The sequence below is a fragment of the Anopheles merus genome, chromosome X (assembly GCF_017562075.2).
Source record: "Anopheles merus strain MAF chromosome X, AmerM5.1, whole genome shotgun sequence".
Classification (NCBI taxonomy): domain Eukaryota; kingdom Metazoa; phylum Arthropoda; class Insecta; order Diptera; family Culicidae; genus Anopheles; species Anopheles merus.
In genome coordinates, this window is record NC_054081.1 from 502,118 (window position 1) to 520,683 (window position 18,566).

The 18,566-nt window shown below is 49.3% G+C and overlaps 2 protein-coding genes across 2 annotated transcripts; one reads left to right on the forward strand and one right to left on the reverse strand.

Moving 5' to 3' along the window:
* Positions 1–921: 921 nt before the first annotated feature.
* On the reverse strand, positions 922–5,945 carry LOC121589749 (gamma-aminobutyric acid receptor subunit beta-like). Its single transcript, XM_041908865.1, has 11 exons — positions 5,335–5,945; positions 4,179–4,272; positions 3,999–4,088; positions 3,551–3,847; positions 3,323–3,426; positions 3,170–3,237; positions 2,731–3,097; positions 2,550–2,665; positions 2,084–2,471; positions 1,789–2,004; positions 922–1,718 (listed from the first exon to the last, which is right to left on the reverse strand). The coding sequence occupies exons 4-11, from the start codon at positions 3,610–3,612 to the stop codon at positions 1,546–1,548; spliced, it is 1,494 nt and encodes a 497-aa protein (XP_041764799.1). The 5' UTR covers positions 3,613–3,847; positions 3,999–4,088; positions 4,179–4,272; positions 5,335–5,945; the 3' UTR covers positions 922–1,545.
* A 4,476-nt stretch (positions 5,946–10,421) lies between these two features.
* LOC121589722 (gamma-aminobutyric acid receptor subunit alpha-6) lies at positions 10,422–15,908 on the forward strand. The gene is made up of 9 exons (XM_041908833.1): positions 10,422–10,655; positions 10,876–10,929; positions 13,232–13,381; positions 13,458–14,146; positions 14,235–14,302; positions 14,390–15,142; positions 15,216–15,552; positions 15,619–15,807; positions 15,891–15,908. Exons 2-8 carry the CDS (start codon positions 10,877–10,879, stop codon positions 15,771–15,773), a joined length of 2,205 nt encoding a protein of 734 aa, XP_041764767.1. The 5' UTR covers positions 10,422–10,655; position 10,876; the 3' UTR covers positions 15,774–15,807; positions 15,891–15,908.
* Positions 15,909–18,566: the final 2,658 nt, after the last annotated feature.

Consider the following 18,566-nt stretch of genomic DNA (forward strand, 5'->3'; position numbering starts at 1 on the left):
GACTCCGGGCCTTTTCGGACGATTCCGAACGACTCCGGATATTGCAGCGCGGATCTACCTTCCGGAGTTGATTCCGAATTTATCGGAGTCGGATCGGAGTCGAGTCGGGATTTTTGCCATTTTTACCCATCACTATTACACATTATTATTATTATTAATATTATTTTTCTTAATTTAATTCACCAAGCTAAATTAAATGTGTGGGCCGGTCACGTGGTACAGTTGTCAACTCGTACGACTTAACAACATGCCCGTCATGGGTACAAGCCCCGTATGAACCGTGCGTACCATACGTAGAATTGACTATCTTGTTATGGTAATCAATATTGCCAAAGAAGAAGAAGAAGAAGAAGAAGAAGAAGAAGAAGAAGAAGAAGAAGAAGAAGAAGAAGAAGAAGAAGAAGAAGAAGAAGAAGAAGAAGAAGAAGAAGAAGAAGAAGAAGAAGAAGAAGAAGAAGAAGAAGAAGAAGAAGCAGAAGAAGAAGCTAAATAAACCATCCTTATGGTAATAGAAATCATTGTTTTTGGATCTCGACACGATATGTAGAAGTGCTCAAGTGAAGGTCTTAGTATCCTGCAAGGTGTCTGTTAGTTAATTTTTTTCTACAATGGATGAGGTGTCAATAAAACCACAATTTTCATTAGTGTACTAGTCCAAATAAGAGATACCTGACACGATACGAAAGGCATTCAGTCACATAGAAAACTTCAGCTCGTTGATTGCAGAGGCAATATCCGCTTCGCATAGGACAGCAACGGCAACGAGAACAGCACCAGACATTGAGTCAAACGCGACTGGGAAGTTGCTATCTCATGGTTATCAAAATGTTATGTGAGAAAAACAAACAAATCAAAATATATGTGACATCATTGAAAGCAGGAAAAGAGAGAAAACACGCGACAAGCTTTTTTATATTTTTTTCTTTGTAGTGTAATTATCTTTACTTCTGTGTGTTGGTGTGTTTTGGAAAAATAATATGACTGCATCTTTGATTATCTGTGGTTATTTTTACAAATTCGTCAAGCCTTAATTTTGCCTACACTGTTTTGATGTTGTTTTTGTTGGGTTTGGTGGGTTTTTTATGTCCACTTTTGCTTGCTTATACCACGTGTGGTTGCTCATCGCCCGCTGGCAATCAAGCGCGAAACTCATCTGGTACGCCTTCTCCATCCATGTCGTCATCAATGATATAAGTCGTTCGGTTTAGTTTTGTTGTCGAATACGCTGATCCCTGCACATCGAATAGATAAGATTTTGAGCTGAACGAGCAAGAGCCAGATGCAGAGTGGGGTGCACTGGAGCAGGAGGGGCAAGGAAGGGCTTTAAAACACAAAAAAGGGAGGACCTGATCCGTCTGCTCTTTGCCGGTTCCGTCGTTTGATCGCCCGCACGGAGCGTGCATAAATCGGCCTGATTCTCATGGGTAGGAGGTGGATGAATGGGAGAGGGGAGGGAAGGAAGAGTCGTAGGCGGAATGGTCTACAGAGCGTATGGTTTACTACTGCTGCTAGTAAGTGCCTGCTGCGCTCTTAGTTGACTGTGGGTCACTCGAGCACGTAGAATATCCAGTAGCCGGCGTTAAAGGCAGCGAAGCTCACGGGAAAGATGACCCGCGAGTACTTGTCGATCACGTTCACGTCCTTGATCTTCGGTATGGACGCCTTGATGACCGAGGCGCCCCGCTTGATCGCGTGCAGCATCTTCGGTCGGCCCTGGCCTGCGGTAGAGAAGCAAACGGAGCGGGTTAGCGTTCGAGCAGAGCGTTTGCAGCTTAGTTCTCACATTACCTCTCGAGCTGCGGTACCGTAGGCCGCTGCGGGTGCTCGACCCATACGAACGGGCGATGCGGAAGCTCGGTGGGAACTTGGCCGAGTCGACACTGTCGGTCGTGGTGATCGTGTTCGAGTAGTGGCGGTTGCGCAGCGACGCGATCGGACTCATGCGGATGTCCTGCAGCTCGATGATGTCGTCGGCCGAGCAGGTCGAGGTCTTTTCCGTTTTACCTGTGTATTTCAACACCAACAGAACCCGAATAATAGAAACGAAAAAAAAGAGCCCTAAGACGCAGGATAAGAAGCTTACCGAACACCTTCCGCTCGGCTTCCTTGTTCTTTTTGCTCTTCTTCTTGGCGCGCGCCCCCCAGTACGTGTAGTTGACGGCGGCGTACTCGAGCAGTGCGGCAAACACGAACACGAAGCACATTACCAGATAGATGTCGATCGCCTTGACGTAGGAGATGCGGGGCAGCGAGCTGCGCACGCCCGTGCTGATGGTTGTCATCGTCAGCACGGTCGTGATGCCGAGCGCCACGCGGGCCGACGTCGCCTCGTGGTTGATCCAGAACGACACCCAGGACAGCATCACGATCAGTATGCTGGGCAGATAGGTTTGGAACACGAAGTAGCCGATGTTGCGCTGCAGCTTGAAGGACAGGGACAGTCGCTGGTAAATGCCGGTGGCTAGCTTTTCCTGCGGGATGCCGGGACAGAGGGTAGAGCGCGTTCTTAGGCCAATGCCGTGTTGGATGCTTGATGCAAAGCTGCTTACCTTCCGATCGTTCGTCTCGTAACCGATGATGGTGAACTGTGGCAGCTCTGCTTCCTCCACCCCACGGATCGGTGTCGACCGCCAGTACATCACCACGTCCGACACGGTGTAGCCATCTAACAGGTAGAAAAGAAAGACAGATAAGACCATCCTTGCCAGGTCTGGCGTCGCTGACGCTTACAGCTTTCGATCTCCACCGTGCAGTTCTGCGAGTCGAGCGGATAGTAGTGCAGGTCCATCATGCAGGCGAGCGTCGTGGTGAAGCGCATGCCGTACGTGACCGCACCGTCACCCGCCAGCCGGACCAGCTTGTTTCGCTCGGTCACGTCGTGCAGGAAGCTGTTCTTGTCGTTGGCGAAGAACGTGTCCGGTACCCAGATCTTTTCCGCAAAGTCGCCCGACAGCGTAATCACATCGTTCGCACCGTCGTCCTCTATCATGATCTCGCCGGTTTGATCCTTCTGATTGTCTCCCCACAGGGCGAACGCGTTAAATGCCAGCCGCTCGTCCTTCCAGTACTGGTTTAGGTACATAGTGATAGTGTAATCCTGCCGGTGATTGCAACCATTAAAAAATGTGTCTGGTGGGTTGCTTCTTGCGTATGGAGAGTTGCCACTTACCATATTCACTTCCGAGATTGCATCAAAGCTCGCTATCGTGAGGTCCATCCCCACGTGTAATGGTTCCCCTGTTTGAAGAGAGTGAGCGAGAGAAACAATCAAACAGTCAGTGTGAGTTGTATTCCCGCCGAGTCCCAACTCCACCTCACTTACCACCAAAGTTTGGTCTTAGTCGAATGTCATAACCCTCCAGTATACGCGATATTGTCTGTGTTACATTCTCCAGACGGCCAGCCGCCATCGATCTCTGGTGCACACTGCAAAGAGGAGCGGGCCCCACCGCGTTAGAAAGCACCACCCGACACCAACGCCCCAAAACAAGCACCGTTTGTCATGCGGATAGCATCACTTTAGGCGCATTCCTGCCTCGAAGTCACCTACCTTCGCAACGCATTGTTGAGTTGTACTGAGTTGAGGAAGCAAAGTATCAGAATTTGCCACATGTTTGAATGGTTGATTGACGCGTGGTGCTACCGGTTTTGCCCTGCTAGCGTTGGCTAGTAGTCTCTGTGTGATAGGTTTTTGATTTTTGTTTTTTCGTTTTGGTTTAGTTGCTGAAATTCCAAGCTCTGAGGCGTCCAAACCCGTCCGATCCGTTGCCTATCCACTAAACAAATACAGCCACACAAACACCCGCACGCACCCACACATACAGACACGCTCGGCGCGAACACACACCTGAAGAAAAGAAGAGTAAAGAGTTTTAGGAGTTAAGCAACAAGACTCCTATGTCCATGTAAGGTGCTAATCAAGTGTAATTAAGTTCCTAGACAGGTGCCTAAGGATGGCAGCACAAAAAACCTTGCCTAGCGGACCCGAGAAAGCTTACCTGGTTGGTCGTCACGTGTTTGGTGTCATAAGCGTGATCGTGCTAGAGCTTCACCTGCAGTGGCATCTTCACCACATCCCACTGGACACGCTGTTGTAGGAGAGATTGTGGAGAGGGCGGCACAACAATCGATTACTATTGCCGTAGATCTTTGGTTTCGTCCGACCGGGAGCAACTTACGCGTTAGTGCATCGCTGGTTGGCAGTAGATCTCTAGAATCGCGGAGCAGTCATCCGGTTTGGTTCTTCACAAGGAAATTCACTCGTCAGCGTAGCTGGACCGACGTATAAGGAGAGACAATGGTCGAATTTCTTATATAGTATATGGAAGCAAACAAACCGCTTTCAATTTATTCTCCACATCCCATTATCAACAGGTTCGATGAGCCTATTTTTGCACCCACCCCCTTAAATTGGAGGTAAGTTGTTCTGGGAGTGGACCTACATGGAATCTACCAACGTTTGAAACTGATTGATAGCTATCAGTGAGGACGCTCGGTCCGCGTTACTAGCAGGAAACCATGACCTCTGGAAGAACCTTCAACCGCATCGGGCGCTCCCTACTAGTCCCGATTTACTATGAAAGCTTTGAACCTCGTCAACCCTGCGAAGCCATTGATTTTGTGACATTGATTCAGGCGCGCGGCGTGACATAAAGCACCATCAGCGGACGTGACTTTCACACAAAGAAACGAAACGCGCACACACACACACACACACACACACACAAATGCATGCACACAAGCTCGTTTTCATCTCAGGGGTTTCGGAGGATGGGAAGGTAGGGCAGACGGGAGGTATGCTGCTCCCCTGGGAAGAAGGGTGCTTTATTTATCCACGGAAGGAGAGAAAAAAAACAACATTAGTTGGCCCATCAACTTTGGTGCCAAAACCTTGTCATTTGGACAATCACTGTCACACTTACAAATGGCTGTGTGTGTGTGTGTGTGCGTGATAAGGAGGGAATGTGGAGATGTTGTAATGAATTGGTTGTTAGGGTTGATTGATGCATTACATAATTGAATCACTGTAAAGGATTATGTAAACATGCTGCGGCAAGTTGACGTCCGAGCGCAGTTCATCAAATGGAGCTACCACGGCGCTTCTTTGTACCGACTTTTGGCCCGACGTCCATTATATTGTGCAGATATGTGACCGAACTTTGACCACCTTAACACACATACACACACACAGAGCTACACTCACAGACACAGATCGTGCGCGCGCGTCAACATAAACACCCTTGTCCCGTGGGGAGGACAAAGAGTTTCGTTCTAGCGCTACCGCAACGCGTACAGAACCGCAGGAACTACAGCGAAGCAGCGAACAACACTCACAGCGGGCGGGCAGACGCTTTGGCAGAGGCACATCCGGTGTGTGCTGGGATGTTGGATGTTGGGCTGGGCTTGGCTGGCTGACCACTCGAACGGCAGGCGGGCAATTGGGCTAGCGTTGTTCTTTTTGTTGTTGTGGTTTTGGCCACCTATTTGGCAGGAACGGCGGTCTGGTGGGCTCGCAGGAACGGCTGCAAGCTAGTGGGACGCACGGCCACTCACGCTGCACGCACTAATGAACACTGGGCCACAGAGCACAGAGCAGCATTTTTGTTGTTGTTGTTCGGTTCGTTCCCCTCGGTGCGTGATCAGCATCCGCCGTGCGACTGCACATCACTCGTGTGATAACGCGAAACAGTATCTGAGCTGGAGTTCTCGGGAGTACCTCGCGCTTCACCGCTGAATGGGAGGAAGCTGAGCCTGCAAGCGAAACGGACCAAGCAGTAGCAGCAGCAGCAGCAGCAGCAGCAGCAACCACAACAACAACCTTCCCACAGCGCACAATACACAAAGATATAGCAGGGCACAGGAATGACAAGGATCGCTCGGGAGCTTTGGATGCTGCTGGGTACGTTCGCGAGCGGGCCCGAGCGGGAGCAGACTATGCAGATAGCAAAAGGGCGAAAAGAAAGGCAGAGAACTTTTCAGCGACTCCGTACACGGGGAGGGGGGGGGGGAGATGGTGCGACCAGGGCAGGTGGTTGAGATCCTGTTCTGTTCTCCCCCATTTTGCTGTCGGCTTTCGGCTGGCACCGTTCCGTTCGCATGGCCCGCTAGAGCGAGACGCACTGGCGTCGGCGAGAGCCAACCATCCCGGAGAGCAAACCATCCGTTATCCGAAACAGATGGCTCCATCGACGGGACGGGCCAGTCGCACAAGCCCCAACCATCCACAGCATCCGCACAGCGAAGCGCACAAGCCCGTGCGCTCGTTCTCGCATGCGCCACACAGATTACGCGAGAGCCACCACGCTGTTTTCACCCCGTCCCGGTCGCGGTCGCAAACTGACAGGCGGAAAACGGCTGCCTGAAGCAGTTTCTCGTGTCCTTTTTGTTCACACTGTGGGGCAGCCTTTTTTTGTTGTTGTTATTGCTTGGCTTTCCTTTGCCACTGCCTCGAGGATAGTAATTTGCTTAAGGTGTGTGCGAGCTTCCCGCTACTACATCCGGACCCGTACGAATTCCGGTCGGAAGTGTCAGCTTTGTAGAGGGTAGTCCTGGGTTTTGCTTATTTTTTTCTTTACTGAAGCCAGTAAACCGCAATGTTACTATTTTGTGCCATAATACACACACACAAAATCCAGCTAAAACCGAGGGATTACGAAAGTATGCTTAACAAGCACGATAATAACCGCGTATTGCATACTATTAGGCGCACACGAATCCAAAGCCACAAATACCCCATTCTCTCTAGGTGCAAGCTTTCTTTGCTTTAGCTGTTCAAACACACCAGCCAGGCGTGTTGTGTTCTGCTATCAACTAGCTTTTCCCCTCTCTCTCACTCTCTCTCCCCATTCCCCCCTCCCCCAGAAGTGCCGGAAGCGCACGGTATTTGCTGAGCCTCCGCACGACTGTCGGCACGTTTTATTGCTTTACTTTATTTTCCAATATCCCAAAGTCTTGCTGGTGTACTTTCCGCCTTTCCTCTTCCCGATCTCTACAGACAGCGATGGAGATAGAGAGAAAGAGAGAAAGAGAGAGAAAGAGAGAGAGAGAGAAATAGAGAGAAAGATAGAAGTGAAACTGCGAGGGTGAGATGCAAAAGGCACTGGCACACTGCTTAGTCATGGCTTTTTGTTTTAGGGATCGGGTTCTCGTTATTTTAAAATTAATTATTCATCCACTTTCCACAATGCTCTACCGTCTTCTCCGCTGGTAGGCGCTGTTCAGTCCGTCATGGGCGTGAAATATTGTTTCCTTATTGGTCCAACGTTTGTCATCGCTGGTGTGTGTGTGTTTGTGTGTTGTCCTACCGGCGCACGTTATCTCTGCCTGGAATGTCCTTTAGCGACACTTTGAACGCTGGCACCAGAAGGTTGTCTTGAACAGACTTTGTATGCTACGCGCTGGATGCTTCAAGCAGCATGATAATTCCTCAATCAGCTGTCTTTAGTTAATGGATCAAATGGTTGCCGAACATTTCTACCAAAGCTTCAGATATTTCAAGAAACAATACCTTAATCTTGAAGGCATTCTGGACTAAAGCTCGTAGTAACAGATCAGTAGGGCGATGTACTACAACAGTCTTGCAAAACAATCATTTAGAAGACAGAGCTACGACTCAACGACACCAATTTCCGCTCGTTTGCTGCTCCACACATAATGCAATTCTGTAGTACACTCCGTGGCACAGTCGCTTTGATCTGCGCCGTTTGTGGTCGGATAGAAACACACACACACACACACACACACACACATACACCCACACATACCACAGCTTAAAAGTAGAAATAACAAAACCGGGTTTTTCGTTACAACAAAGGTGTCCCTTGTTTGCTGCACATTCCCGGCCACGCCAAGAAGCTGCCACACTCTGCGCTTTGCAGGACGGCGTTCCGGAGCGCATTTCTGCCGGGCAAAAGAATCTCAAGCCCGGCGAAGAATGCAGCCAGCGTGCAGAGGCTGGGGCCGAGATGTTGCAATTATCCACCACCGGCAGGTGGAAGCGGCGGGCATGGAGCGGCGCAATCTTAGCATACTAACCGGCAGGTATACATGCAGGCGTTAGGTTGTGTCGAACTAGGGCACACTCTTGCCCGAGCCAGCACAGGAGCGTGCATGCGAAACCGGGCCGGAATTGCGGACCGACCGGCGACAATGCGACCACCACCGCCAAGCACAATGGTCAGCACGGGCAACACGATCGGTATTGTGTTGGGCGCGCAAAGGGGACGATTTAGGACTTAGGTTTCAGTTTTAATGCGCCTTTAATCGTCTAATGGATTGCAATCTCGGTAAATTGGTCGCAACGGCTACGGAAGGCGGGGATTACATTGCAACTTCTTTTTCTAGCAGAATAGCAGGAGTTTAAAACCATTTTGGTTTTCGTTTTTCTGAATGTATCATTGAATATAGATCTACTAGACCCAATTTCCCCAAAAATTGGGTATTTAAACATCGAAAGAGAATAATTCAAGGGAGCATGTTCAGGAAAATGTGAAAGAACGGCTAGTTTTGATAAAAAACGGCAAAGAACACTGACAGGAATGTATGTTTTTGAAAGATGAAATCATTGAACGTAGCACTGTATCAGAATTGTTTGTTGTCACTCTAGAGCTAGAAGACTGTACTTGATTTGAAGCCGACTTTTCATGAGCTTTATTGGAATTGTATCTTTGTTTAATTATTTTTTGCCATTTGACTTTGCAAATCTTTGTAAAAGAAAAGAAAACATCTTGTACTAATATAAATTATTTAATTACACCTGAAATATGATACACAGGTTGTCCCTAAGACACATGTGGATAGGTGGACTGAATGTGGACTTTACTTTGGCTTAAAATTGTACGCTTAAGTTACTTAATGTTTTTTTTTTATACTGACAAAATAGTACAACGTTGTAGGAAGAATTCAAAATACAAAATTTCATCAGCTGGAAAGGTAATATCGCAGCCCTTAGCCCTTTTAAATCCCACGAAGCATAGTTGAGCTACAGCATGCACCGGTACACGCTACTAACAATACACCCAGTGAAGCATGGGCATCGTCCGATTCAATTCTTTCTCCACTATCCTGTATCATGCTCTGGTACGAACTCCATAATGAACATTCCCCCGTGGTGGACCTCCGCTACCAACACCCGCCGGGATACCCGGGGAGGGGGGGGGGATTATACGGAATACTCGTTTGTTTCCCACCTCCCCCACAGCCTTCGCCAGCACGCATTTGTGACGAATTTGCATCCATTTGATTGCACCGATGCATAATGCGCTTGGCCCAATTTTTCCTGCCCCCCCCCCCCCCGCAATGCTGCGCTTCCCCTTGCGCCGCGCCCAGTGGTAGCAACATTTTGCTGACTGAATTTTCGGATTCCAATCATCTCGTATGCCTTTTGACATTACTTCATTTTACCTTTCAGAAACACGCGCGCCACCGAGTGACGAAACGATTTCCTCGTTTTGCTGTTGCTGCTGTTGTTCGGTGTTTGTTCGGTGGGTGCATTTAAGCGCTTTTTGGGTCGAAAAATGATTTCCCTATGTCCTATTGTACGTCTTTCGGTGGGTGGGTGTGTGTGTGTGTGTGGCTGCGGTGTGCGGACGCGATGGAGGAAAACGGAGGCAAATGCTCGTTCAAACGGTTCGCCAACGTTATTATGTTTCGTTTTGCCATTATGCATTGCCAAGCGGAATGACATGTTTGTGTGGCGGCGTATCCCCATCAGGGAGTGGGAGATGGTGGGGGGTTCTACCCCACACAACCCTTCCTTCCATTTTGCCTTTGCGCGCCGAGCGAGCGTGTAAAAGATGAAGGGATGGTTTGCAGAAAAGCGCACAAAACAAAACCAAAATAACGCGAAGGAAGAAGCAAGCAAGCAAACCAGGGAATTCTAGTTGAGGGTGAAGCTGAGGCGGATGGTGTAACCCTGTGGAAAGGGTTTGCAGGGAGCACGCAAGGAACCTGCACGGCTGTGTGTAACTGCTGCGAAATTGCAAGTGTACTGAACACACACAAAAAAAACCGCCACTGGAAAAATGAAAGCGACAGCAATCGCTCTTATCCTGTGAGAAAAGGAGAGGGGGGTGAGGAAGATGAAGGAGGTAAGAAAGGGTTTCACGTGGGAAAGAGTCGGTTGCTTTCGGTGGGTGGTGCCCATTGTAGGCAACACTGCTGACAAGGGAAATAGATCACAAACCAGCCAGCATCGCTCCCACCCGTAACCAATGTGGACGAAACCGCACATACACACACCCACACCCCCACATGTAAGAGAAGAATTTGTGTGAGTGTATGCGAGCAAGGAGCGAGCGAGCAGACGACCAACGCAAGCCGAGCCTGCCTGAGCGGGATGGAGTTAGCAGCGCAAACGAAGGTATCGCTAACGTCTGGCACAGGCGGGCGTTGGGCACAGTTTGAAATTGGTCGGCGCGAGAACGCACGTGCTCGCCCAGCTGCGGTCGAACGGGCCCGGTCGTAAAGCGTGATTTGCATGAATCTGCATACAGCTGCGAGGGGCGTAGGACGCACTGGGCTGTGATCGTGTGTCCTGGCTGGCCGCTACGGGTGCGTCCAGTGTCCAGTTGGCGCGTGTAGTCGACGCGTCTCACGAGCTTCCCCAGCCGTGATCGCGAGCGTCCCGAGCGAAACAGTGTCCTTCGCCGCACAAGGTTAGTGAGAATTGTGACCAAAGTTAGCGCCAACGATCGCCCATTGCCATTTCCATCAATCAACTGCGAACACTCGCAAACATTTCTAGTGCATGAAAATCCAAACCAAATTCCAACTCGAAATTCATTTGTTCAAGTGTGCAGTACAAGCCTGTTCCTTCCCTTGCCATCCTCAGAAAGGCATGCATAAATGTTTTCCCCCTTTTTCACATCGTTCCAGCATGGCACACGCCGCGGTTCGTTTGCTCGTCCTCGCCTTCGTGCTGCTGCCGGCGTAAGTATTAGTAAGCGAACTCGAATAATGGATGCACTTAATCGGTCACACCAATCGGGTAAACAATCAAATTGAAGCTGTGTCAGCTGTGCACCAATCCCACCGCCTAATTGTCCAACCGCCTAAGTACTTCACGGTGATAATTGCTCAGTGTGCAAGGTGTTTACAGCGCTGGCGTCCACATCGTGTAGCATTTATATTTTAATTGTTCCATCCATTTCCATCAAGTGCCTTCGTGGCGCCCTTCCAGGGCATTGTTGCAATATTTGGTTCAATTGCATGTGCATCTACACCACGGCCGAAACCATCCCGCCATAATTGACGTACTCACATGCCTGTCAGTGCACTGCGGCCCGCGCGCGCACACCTTGACAGGACGCGTGCCGCTGGCGGACCGTGCCGCTCCGGTTAAGCTGCCGTAAGGACACTTGGCCCAATAGCGTAGGCTTTCTTTATCGATTTTTAAACTGTGTTTCTTCTTTACTCTCACTTTCCTGCTCTCACTCACTCGCTTGCACGCAAACGGTAGCTCTTTCTCTATGCAATTCCCTCCAGCATCCTTGTCCTTTGCTTTCTTTCTTCCTTTTGTGCTAAATCCACTTGCAATTTGCCTTGTGCCCTTTCTGCCCATTATTAAGCCTTGCATCGGTCCATTTACTGTGCAGCCCTGACCGCCTCACCACCCCCTCTCATCCGTTAAACGAAGGGGGAGGTTTTTGTCCACTTTAATGCCGATTTATACCGCCCTTCTCGGCAAACGCGTGATGAAGTGTGAGTGAGACGCTCAAGCATTCTCGGCCCCGTAACGGGTTTAACTGGTCTAATTACATTTAAGTGGGTTCCTGCCTCGAGTGGTGCAGTTGAGACGGCAATTAGTAGTTTGCACCCAAAAGCGAAACGAGCGCCCGAATGCCCTCTCTGCCACCCCGTCTGTCCTGGGCTCAATCCCTCAGGCTTAACACTTAACTGTGCCCACTAAACTGTGTCCCGTAGTGACCCCGGAACAGGGAACCAGAGAAACAGTGTCCGTGCGGACGGTACAGACCGTGCACAACGGAAAGACAAAACCGAACACCAAGCAGGAAGGGAGGGTTATTTGTTGAGCAAAAGAGGGGAGAGAGGTTACCGTTTCAGGATACAGAAAAAGGGGAACAAGTTCTTCGTGTACGTGTGGTTGCGTAAGAAAATTAAACCTGCCTACAGGCGAACGAAGCATGGGCATCGGACATCAGACGCAAAACAGGATGTTGGTGACTTCTATGTCTGCCACCCTCACAGCTCGTACACATTGCGCGTTCCGAAATGAGGTCGTGAAAAGGCAGCGTAATGAACTCGGCAGGACATCACGCAGATATGAAGACTATTCCCGTTGCATTAACCTAGCTTTGTACTTATCTGCGGACGTATGCATCAATATCGATAGGGAAGTTTAAACAGGAGCATGGTTTCCCTATCAGGCAATGAAAAATGGAATCTAACTCCGAATGTCCAGTTTTAATTCGACTCCAACAGTTCCTAACGAATCTCGACGAATCCAGGTCAAACATTGCTGAAAAAAGTTTTATGAACTTGAATGACCCTGGATGCCTCCAGACTGGACGGCTAGGAATGTTTCCAAATAAGTGTCGATAAGTATGCACCAAGAACTCTGTTGAACTCTGGTTTACGGGTTCATCGAAACGGGTTTGAAAACTCCAATTTTAAAGCATCAGGCCCGTTTGGATTGATCAGGACTCACACAAACTCACACAGCCAAAGCCGCAGAGAGTTGTGTGGAATATTTGAGAGTCATCCGAACATGTGACGACTCAGGACTTGATGAGTCACTTGTAGTCATCTAGACTCATCCAGAGTTGTCGAAATTCATCAGGATTCAAATCATATAGGATATTCCAGGAAAAGCTATCCAGAGTCGTTTGAAATCGTTTAATGTCGTTTTGAGTCATCCGGACTCATCCGAAATTGTCTAGACGTAGTTGGAATAGTCGTCTGAATTCATTTGAACTCTTCCTCGATCTCATTTGAATTTGTTTTGAACGACTCACACAGAATCTTCTGGTCTCGTTCGAAGTCATCCGGAATTATAGGGAGTCGTCCTGGCTCATCTCGATTCATCAGAAATCGTCAGGACTCATATGCATTCGTTTCCAGACTCTGGACTGAGATTTGCCCAGAATAGTCTGGAATCGTCCTAGATTATCCCTATCCATTACTACAATATAGCTGCCGGATGATTTACCTCATTCAATATTTTTGCTTATCTATGCTTCGAACTATTATTTACTATTATTTGCTGCGTTAGTTTCTTCGCCCTGACTAAGCAAACTGCAGCCAGCTCGCTTAACCAACACAGCTCTATGGACAAGAGACGTATTGTTTCCTCAAACACATCTATTAAAGGTGAAGGAAGTCTCGTTGGGAAAAAGTACAAATTCTTCTACCTCGTTCCAAGGTAATCAGCATCCCTCTTCCCAGCCCGAACAAGTTCTAATATTCTCATCCTCTGCTCAATCCGTAATGTCCCTCAGTATCGAGCTATTGAAGTTCACGCCTGCCACTGGATATAATGCAACCCATCTGCAGCCCATCGTTACTGGCCCGGGCAGTCATCGGAACGCCTCCCAAGCCAAAGTGCTGCTGCTCGCACCGTCCTTTGTAGCGCTTGGGGCCAGCGGTTCCCAGGCCCCCAACCGGCTTACCGATACGGACCAGCACCGCCTGTCGGTGGAGCTGCACAAGCTGCGTCATTTTGCCACCATCGCCGGTGTACAGCCGAGCAGCACTGGTAGTAAGCAGCGCTCCATTCCACGTACCTTACTGGATAGCGACGAGCCGGCACGGGAACACACCGCATCTAGGTACCGTGCGTTATCGCCGGACGCCGGACTTCACACAGGCTCTAACCGGTACTACATCTATACCGATCCTATACGTCCTCGAGGACTCGAGGCAGAAGCGGATACGGCTGACGGTGCCCAACGGCAAAGGGCTGACGGAGCAACACGGAACGAAAGGGAGCGTCCGGTGGCATCGCATGTATATCACCGACAGGCACGATCATTCAACAGTACTGAGGAGGAGCCCGGGGAGCAGGAGAAGAGCGATCGCTTCAAACGTCGCAGTGCCGTGGACGATATGTTAAGCAAGAACATTACGATCATACTGGAGAATCTGCTGAAGCGGTATGAAAACTCGCAAATTCCAACGCATGGACAAGGTAAAACGCATGTTGGGAAATTGAGAATGTACTTTACATGACTCTTGGAAGGGGTTACTAACGATGTGCCTACTCTTTTTGCCTGCAGGTGTACCTACCTTAGTGCAAACCAACATACTTATACGAAGCATGGGACCAGTGTCCGAACTCGATATGGTGAGATGATGTTGTGCCACAACTGTTTCTTACTAAATCTTCTAGACAGTATCGGGTCTCAATTCAACTACGTCTCTCTTATTGCAGGATTACTCGATGGATTGCTACTTTCGACAGTACTGGCGCGATAAGCGGCTCAGCTTTCGCGGTCCGATCAAGAGCCTGTCGCTCAGTATCAAGATGCTGGAGCGCATCTGGCGCCCGGACACGTACTTCTACAACGGCAAGCATTCGCACGTGCACACGATCACCGTGCCGAACAAGCTGCTGCGCCTGAGCCAGGATGGTGAGATACTGTACTCGATGCGGCTCACGATCAAGGCATCCTGTCTGATGGAGCTGCGCAGTTTTCCGATGGACCGGCAGTCCTGTCCGCTGGTGCTGGGCAGCTATGCCTACTCCCGCCAGCAGCTGGTGTACCAGTGGAAGGATGAGGACTCGGTCAACTTCGTGCCGGGCATGACGCTCAGCCAGTTCGATCTGATGAGCTTCGGGCAGAAGAACTACACGTTCATTAGGCGCGAGGGCGAATTCTCCGTCCTGCACGTGTCGTTCAATCTGCAGCGCCACACCGGCTACTTCCTGATACAGGTGTACGTGCCGTGCATTCTGATCGTGGTGCTGTCGTGGGTGTCGTTCTGGATTCACCGAGAGGCGACGAGCGATCGGGTCGGGCTGGGCATCACGACCGTGCTGACGCTGTCCACCATTAGTTTGGACTCGCGCACCGATCTGCCGAAGGTGCGGTACGCCACCGCTCTCGACTGGTTTCTGCTGATGAGCTTCTTCTACTGTATCGCAACACTGCTCGAGTTTGCCGGCGTGCACTATTTCACAAAGGTAACCGGATGTTCTCGAGGTACTCTTACATGCTCTTTAGAGTGTTAATATCTCAACCCTGTCTCCGGTATAGGTCGGCAGTGGTGAGATACCGCTGGACGAGGAGGAATGGGAAGACATGGAGGGTGTGGAGGAGATACGCGACCTGCCGACGCTGCAGCAGCATCTCAGCACGGCCGCCGCGATCGAGTCACCGCGGCTGCTCGCTGCCCGGCGCCGCAGCTCCCTGATCTGTCCCATTTACAACGACCCGACGCACATGTTCAAGCCGACCTCGTCCCACCTGTCCACGATGGAGCGCACCACGCAGACGGAACCGCCGAAGGAGCCGACCTGGAAGCAGGTCTGGCTGTGCTTCCTCGGGGATGACCAGTTCCGACGTCGTCGCCAGCGGGAAGCTTCAGCCCGAGGTAGCAGTGCTTGAGCTGTCCCGAAAAATCAATAACGCAACGGTGTGGTGTCGCTTTCTCTTGCAGGTGGCGGTAATCGACACATCAACAGCGTATCGCTCATCGATCAGGCGGCTCGCGTTCTGTTCCCGGCGTCGTTCACGTTTTTCAACATTCTCTACTGGCTCGTCTACTACACGTACCAGGCCGACTTCACCTGGACGCCGTTGAAGGAGGTTTAAAGCTCGCCCCGCCCGTCATTCGCCGACATTTCGCGTAAGTAGAACATTCTTCACATGCCGTATACCGGCGGTAGGGGCAAATATTCCAGCCGTACGAGAAGCTTCTCGTTTTGACAGGGTGAAGCAAGAGCTTGCAAAGCGCAGGGAAATTCCTCCATTAAACAACCGGCATGCCAGCACAGTGTGTAATGCGTACAATGAACCATCTTAACAGTGGAAGCTGCTTGCAAAGTGACAGGATGAAACAACGGAAAAATGAAATGTATACTTCCCCTGTACGATTTATGAAAGCTAATTTGCTAGCGTTCGCTTAGCAGAAGATTGCAATTCAAAGGATCCAGTAATTGCCAGCCAGCACTAGGAAGCTAAAGCTCAAAATTAAAATTGAAAGCACTCCGTCTCAAAGCTAGCCGTATCCGAATTCAACCCGAAACAGGTTTCCATCCAAACAAATCATAGCCCAATGGTTTCAACTCGAAACAGGTAGTCACGGTAAGAAAAATATACCACACATTTTGAGCGGCTGTTAAGTATTGTAAAGAAAAAGGAACGTGGAAGAGAAAAAGCGCATCTTTGCATACAAACCCCAGTAGCCTGAAACGCGAGCTTCCTCTTTATTCCCACAGGTCGATAATAGCAAAGAACGTTGGTTAATGTATGTAAAACGGTTAGCAAATAAACTGGCACGTGTTGAAGTAATGATGACGTTCGTTTCATGCTCCTTTAACTCGCGTGTGATCGTACACCCCGATATGCGGAAAACATTTGGTAATTTCATTTGCATGTAATATAATTGATTTCAGAGCCATAACAATGCCAGAACAATCAATCTGGAAATATGGAAATTTTGTAAACTTGTAAAATATTCCAAGTCTTGTTTCGTTCTTTGATGAGATTATACTCTAACATTTTTGTTTACTGTTTTGGTTTTTTTTTTTAATGGAGAGGTAGTACCAAATAAGTAATTATGTAAACCTTTCTTACCTTAGTAGGTTCAAAGCCACATGTCTTTCAAAGTCAACTCAAACTCAAACTGAGCCTGAGTCCATACTGGTTTTGGAACTACTCCCTTACGTAGAATTGTCCCGGAAATAATACTGAACCTGCCCTCGAAATATCACCAACCCATAACGATGATCAACCTGATCCTGAACCCATTCCGATCCTGGAACTTGTACAGAATGTCTCTCTTCTTCTTCTTCTTTTGGCTCAACAACCGTTGTCGGTCAAGGCCTGCCTGTTCCACTACTTGTGGGCTTGGCTTTCAGTGACTTATTTATCACCCCATAGCAGGATAGTCAGTCCTACGTATTGCTGCACGGTCCATTTGGGGCTTGAACCCATAACGGGCATGTTGTTAAGTTGACGACTTGACGAGTTGACGACTGTACTACGACACCGGCTAACAGAACAGAATGTCAAGATGTAATAAAAGTATCCCTTACTAGATTTGGAGGGCTGTAACGATTGTAATCGTAGTATGTTTGGCGACGCTCTCTTGAATACGATATTGTTCTTCTCTAATTGTAAAAATAGACAAAAGAAGGTCACAGGTCACTTGCATGTAGTAATGTTCTGTATTTTGAAGGTATTGCATTAGTTGTCATATTGTTTGCTCGTTTAACTGATGTTGAACTGAACTTCTGAGCACCATCACAGTCAATTTAAGTTTCTTTCGTTTGTTTCGAGCACTACATTCACAAACTGTCTGCATGCAGCTGTACATTCAAATCCAATTGGGTGTCGATTGACCACATGGTATTGAAATGACTTGAATTGACTGTCAACCATGGAGCGCTACTATTATTATTAGACAAAACATGCATAAAGCTGTTCTTCCAAACAACTAAATTCTATTTTTGAAACCATGTTACGCAGTGTACTATTCCCTCACTGCGCTAATTACAAACCATCGAGCTCCAGTCACTGAGCTGTTCTAGTATTCCAGTTAGCGCGCAGTAGAACACTCGACATGCCTCAAATGGTGAAAGCAAGCGGTCCCTGTTTTTACTTATTACCCCACATTTCTATTTCACTTTTCGCGCCTACTTAACTCACAGCTAATTGTGCAGCCGGTGCATGCTGGCCTTGCGCACGGGGAGCAGCAGTAAGCTGTGGCGCTGCACTGTGGGCACGGACCTGCAAAACAAAAGCGTCACCGAGCAGCAGTAGCAACAAGTAGTTGCTGGTCGATAATGCTCCTGCCTGCCTCCCGTTGGGCCGTACATCTTGCACCCGAGTGGTGGGTTTCGGTTTGCCAGCGATTTGTTTTTTTTTATACCTCCAATGAATGGGTGGCAGCCCCGTGCAGCGTGGAGGGAAAACTGTTTGACTAGCTTTTTGTTTTTGGACACGTTGAACGAGCAGTTTTTACGTCTTTTTTTTGCTTTCTATTTTCCTTCCGAACCGGTTGGCTTGGTTGGTTCTCGCTCTCGCCGCAAGCGGGGGCGCATACCGAAAGCTCTCAGTCTAACCGACATCGTCGCTCCGCAAATCGGGTTGCAACTGTCGGCCGAACTGGAGCCCCCAGCAGTGTACCGGCACGGGGTGACAGTGTTTGGCGCGCGAAAGCTCACGCGCACGTGATGTGCCCCAGTCCGGACGAGTCTCAACCCAGTGGTGGTTTGTGGAGTCGGCCGTGGCTCTCACGGTTAGTTTTTGAAGAAGTTTTAAGTGCGTGTGTGTGTGCGTTTTTTGAGTTTGATGTCCTGACATGGGCGAGCAGGTTCATCCCCGGCATCACCGGAACTGTGCCGATGGATTTCGCTGGCCAACGCATCTCGCTCGGTAAGC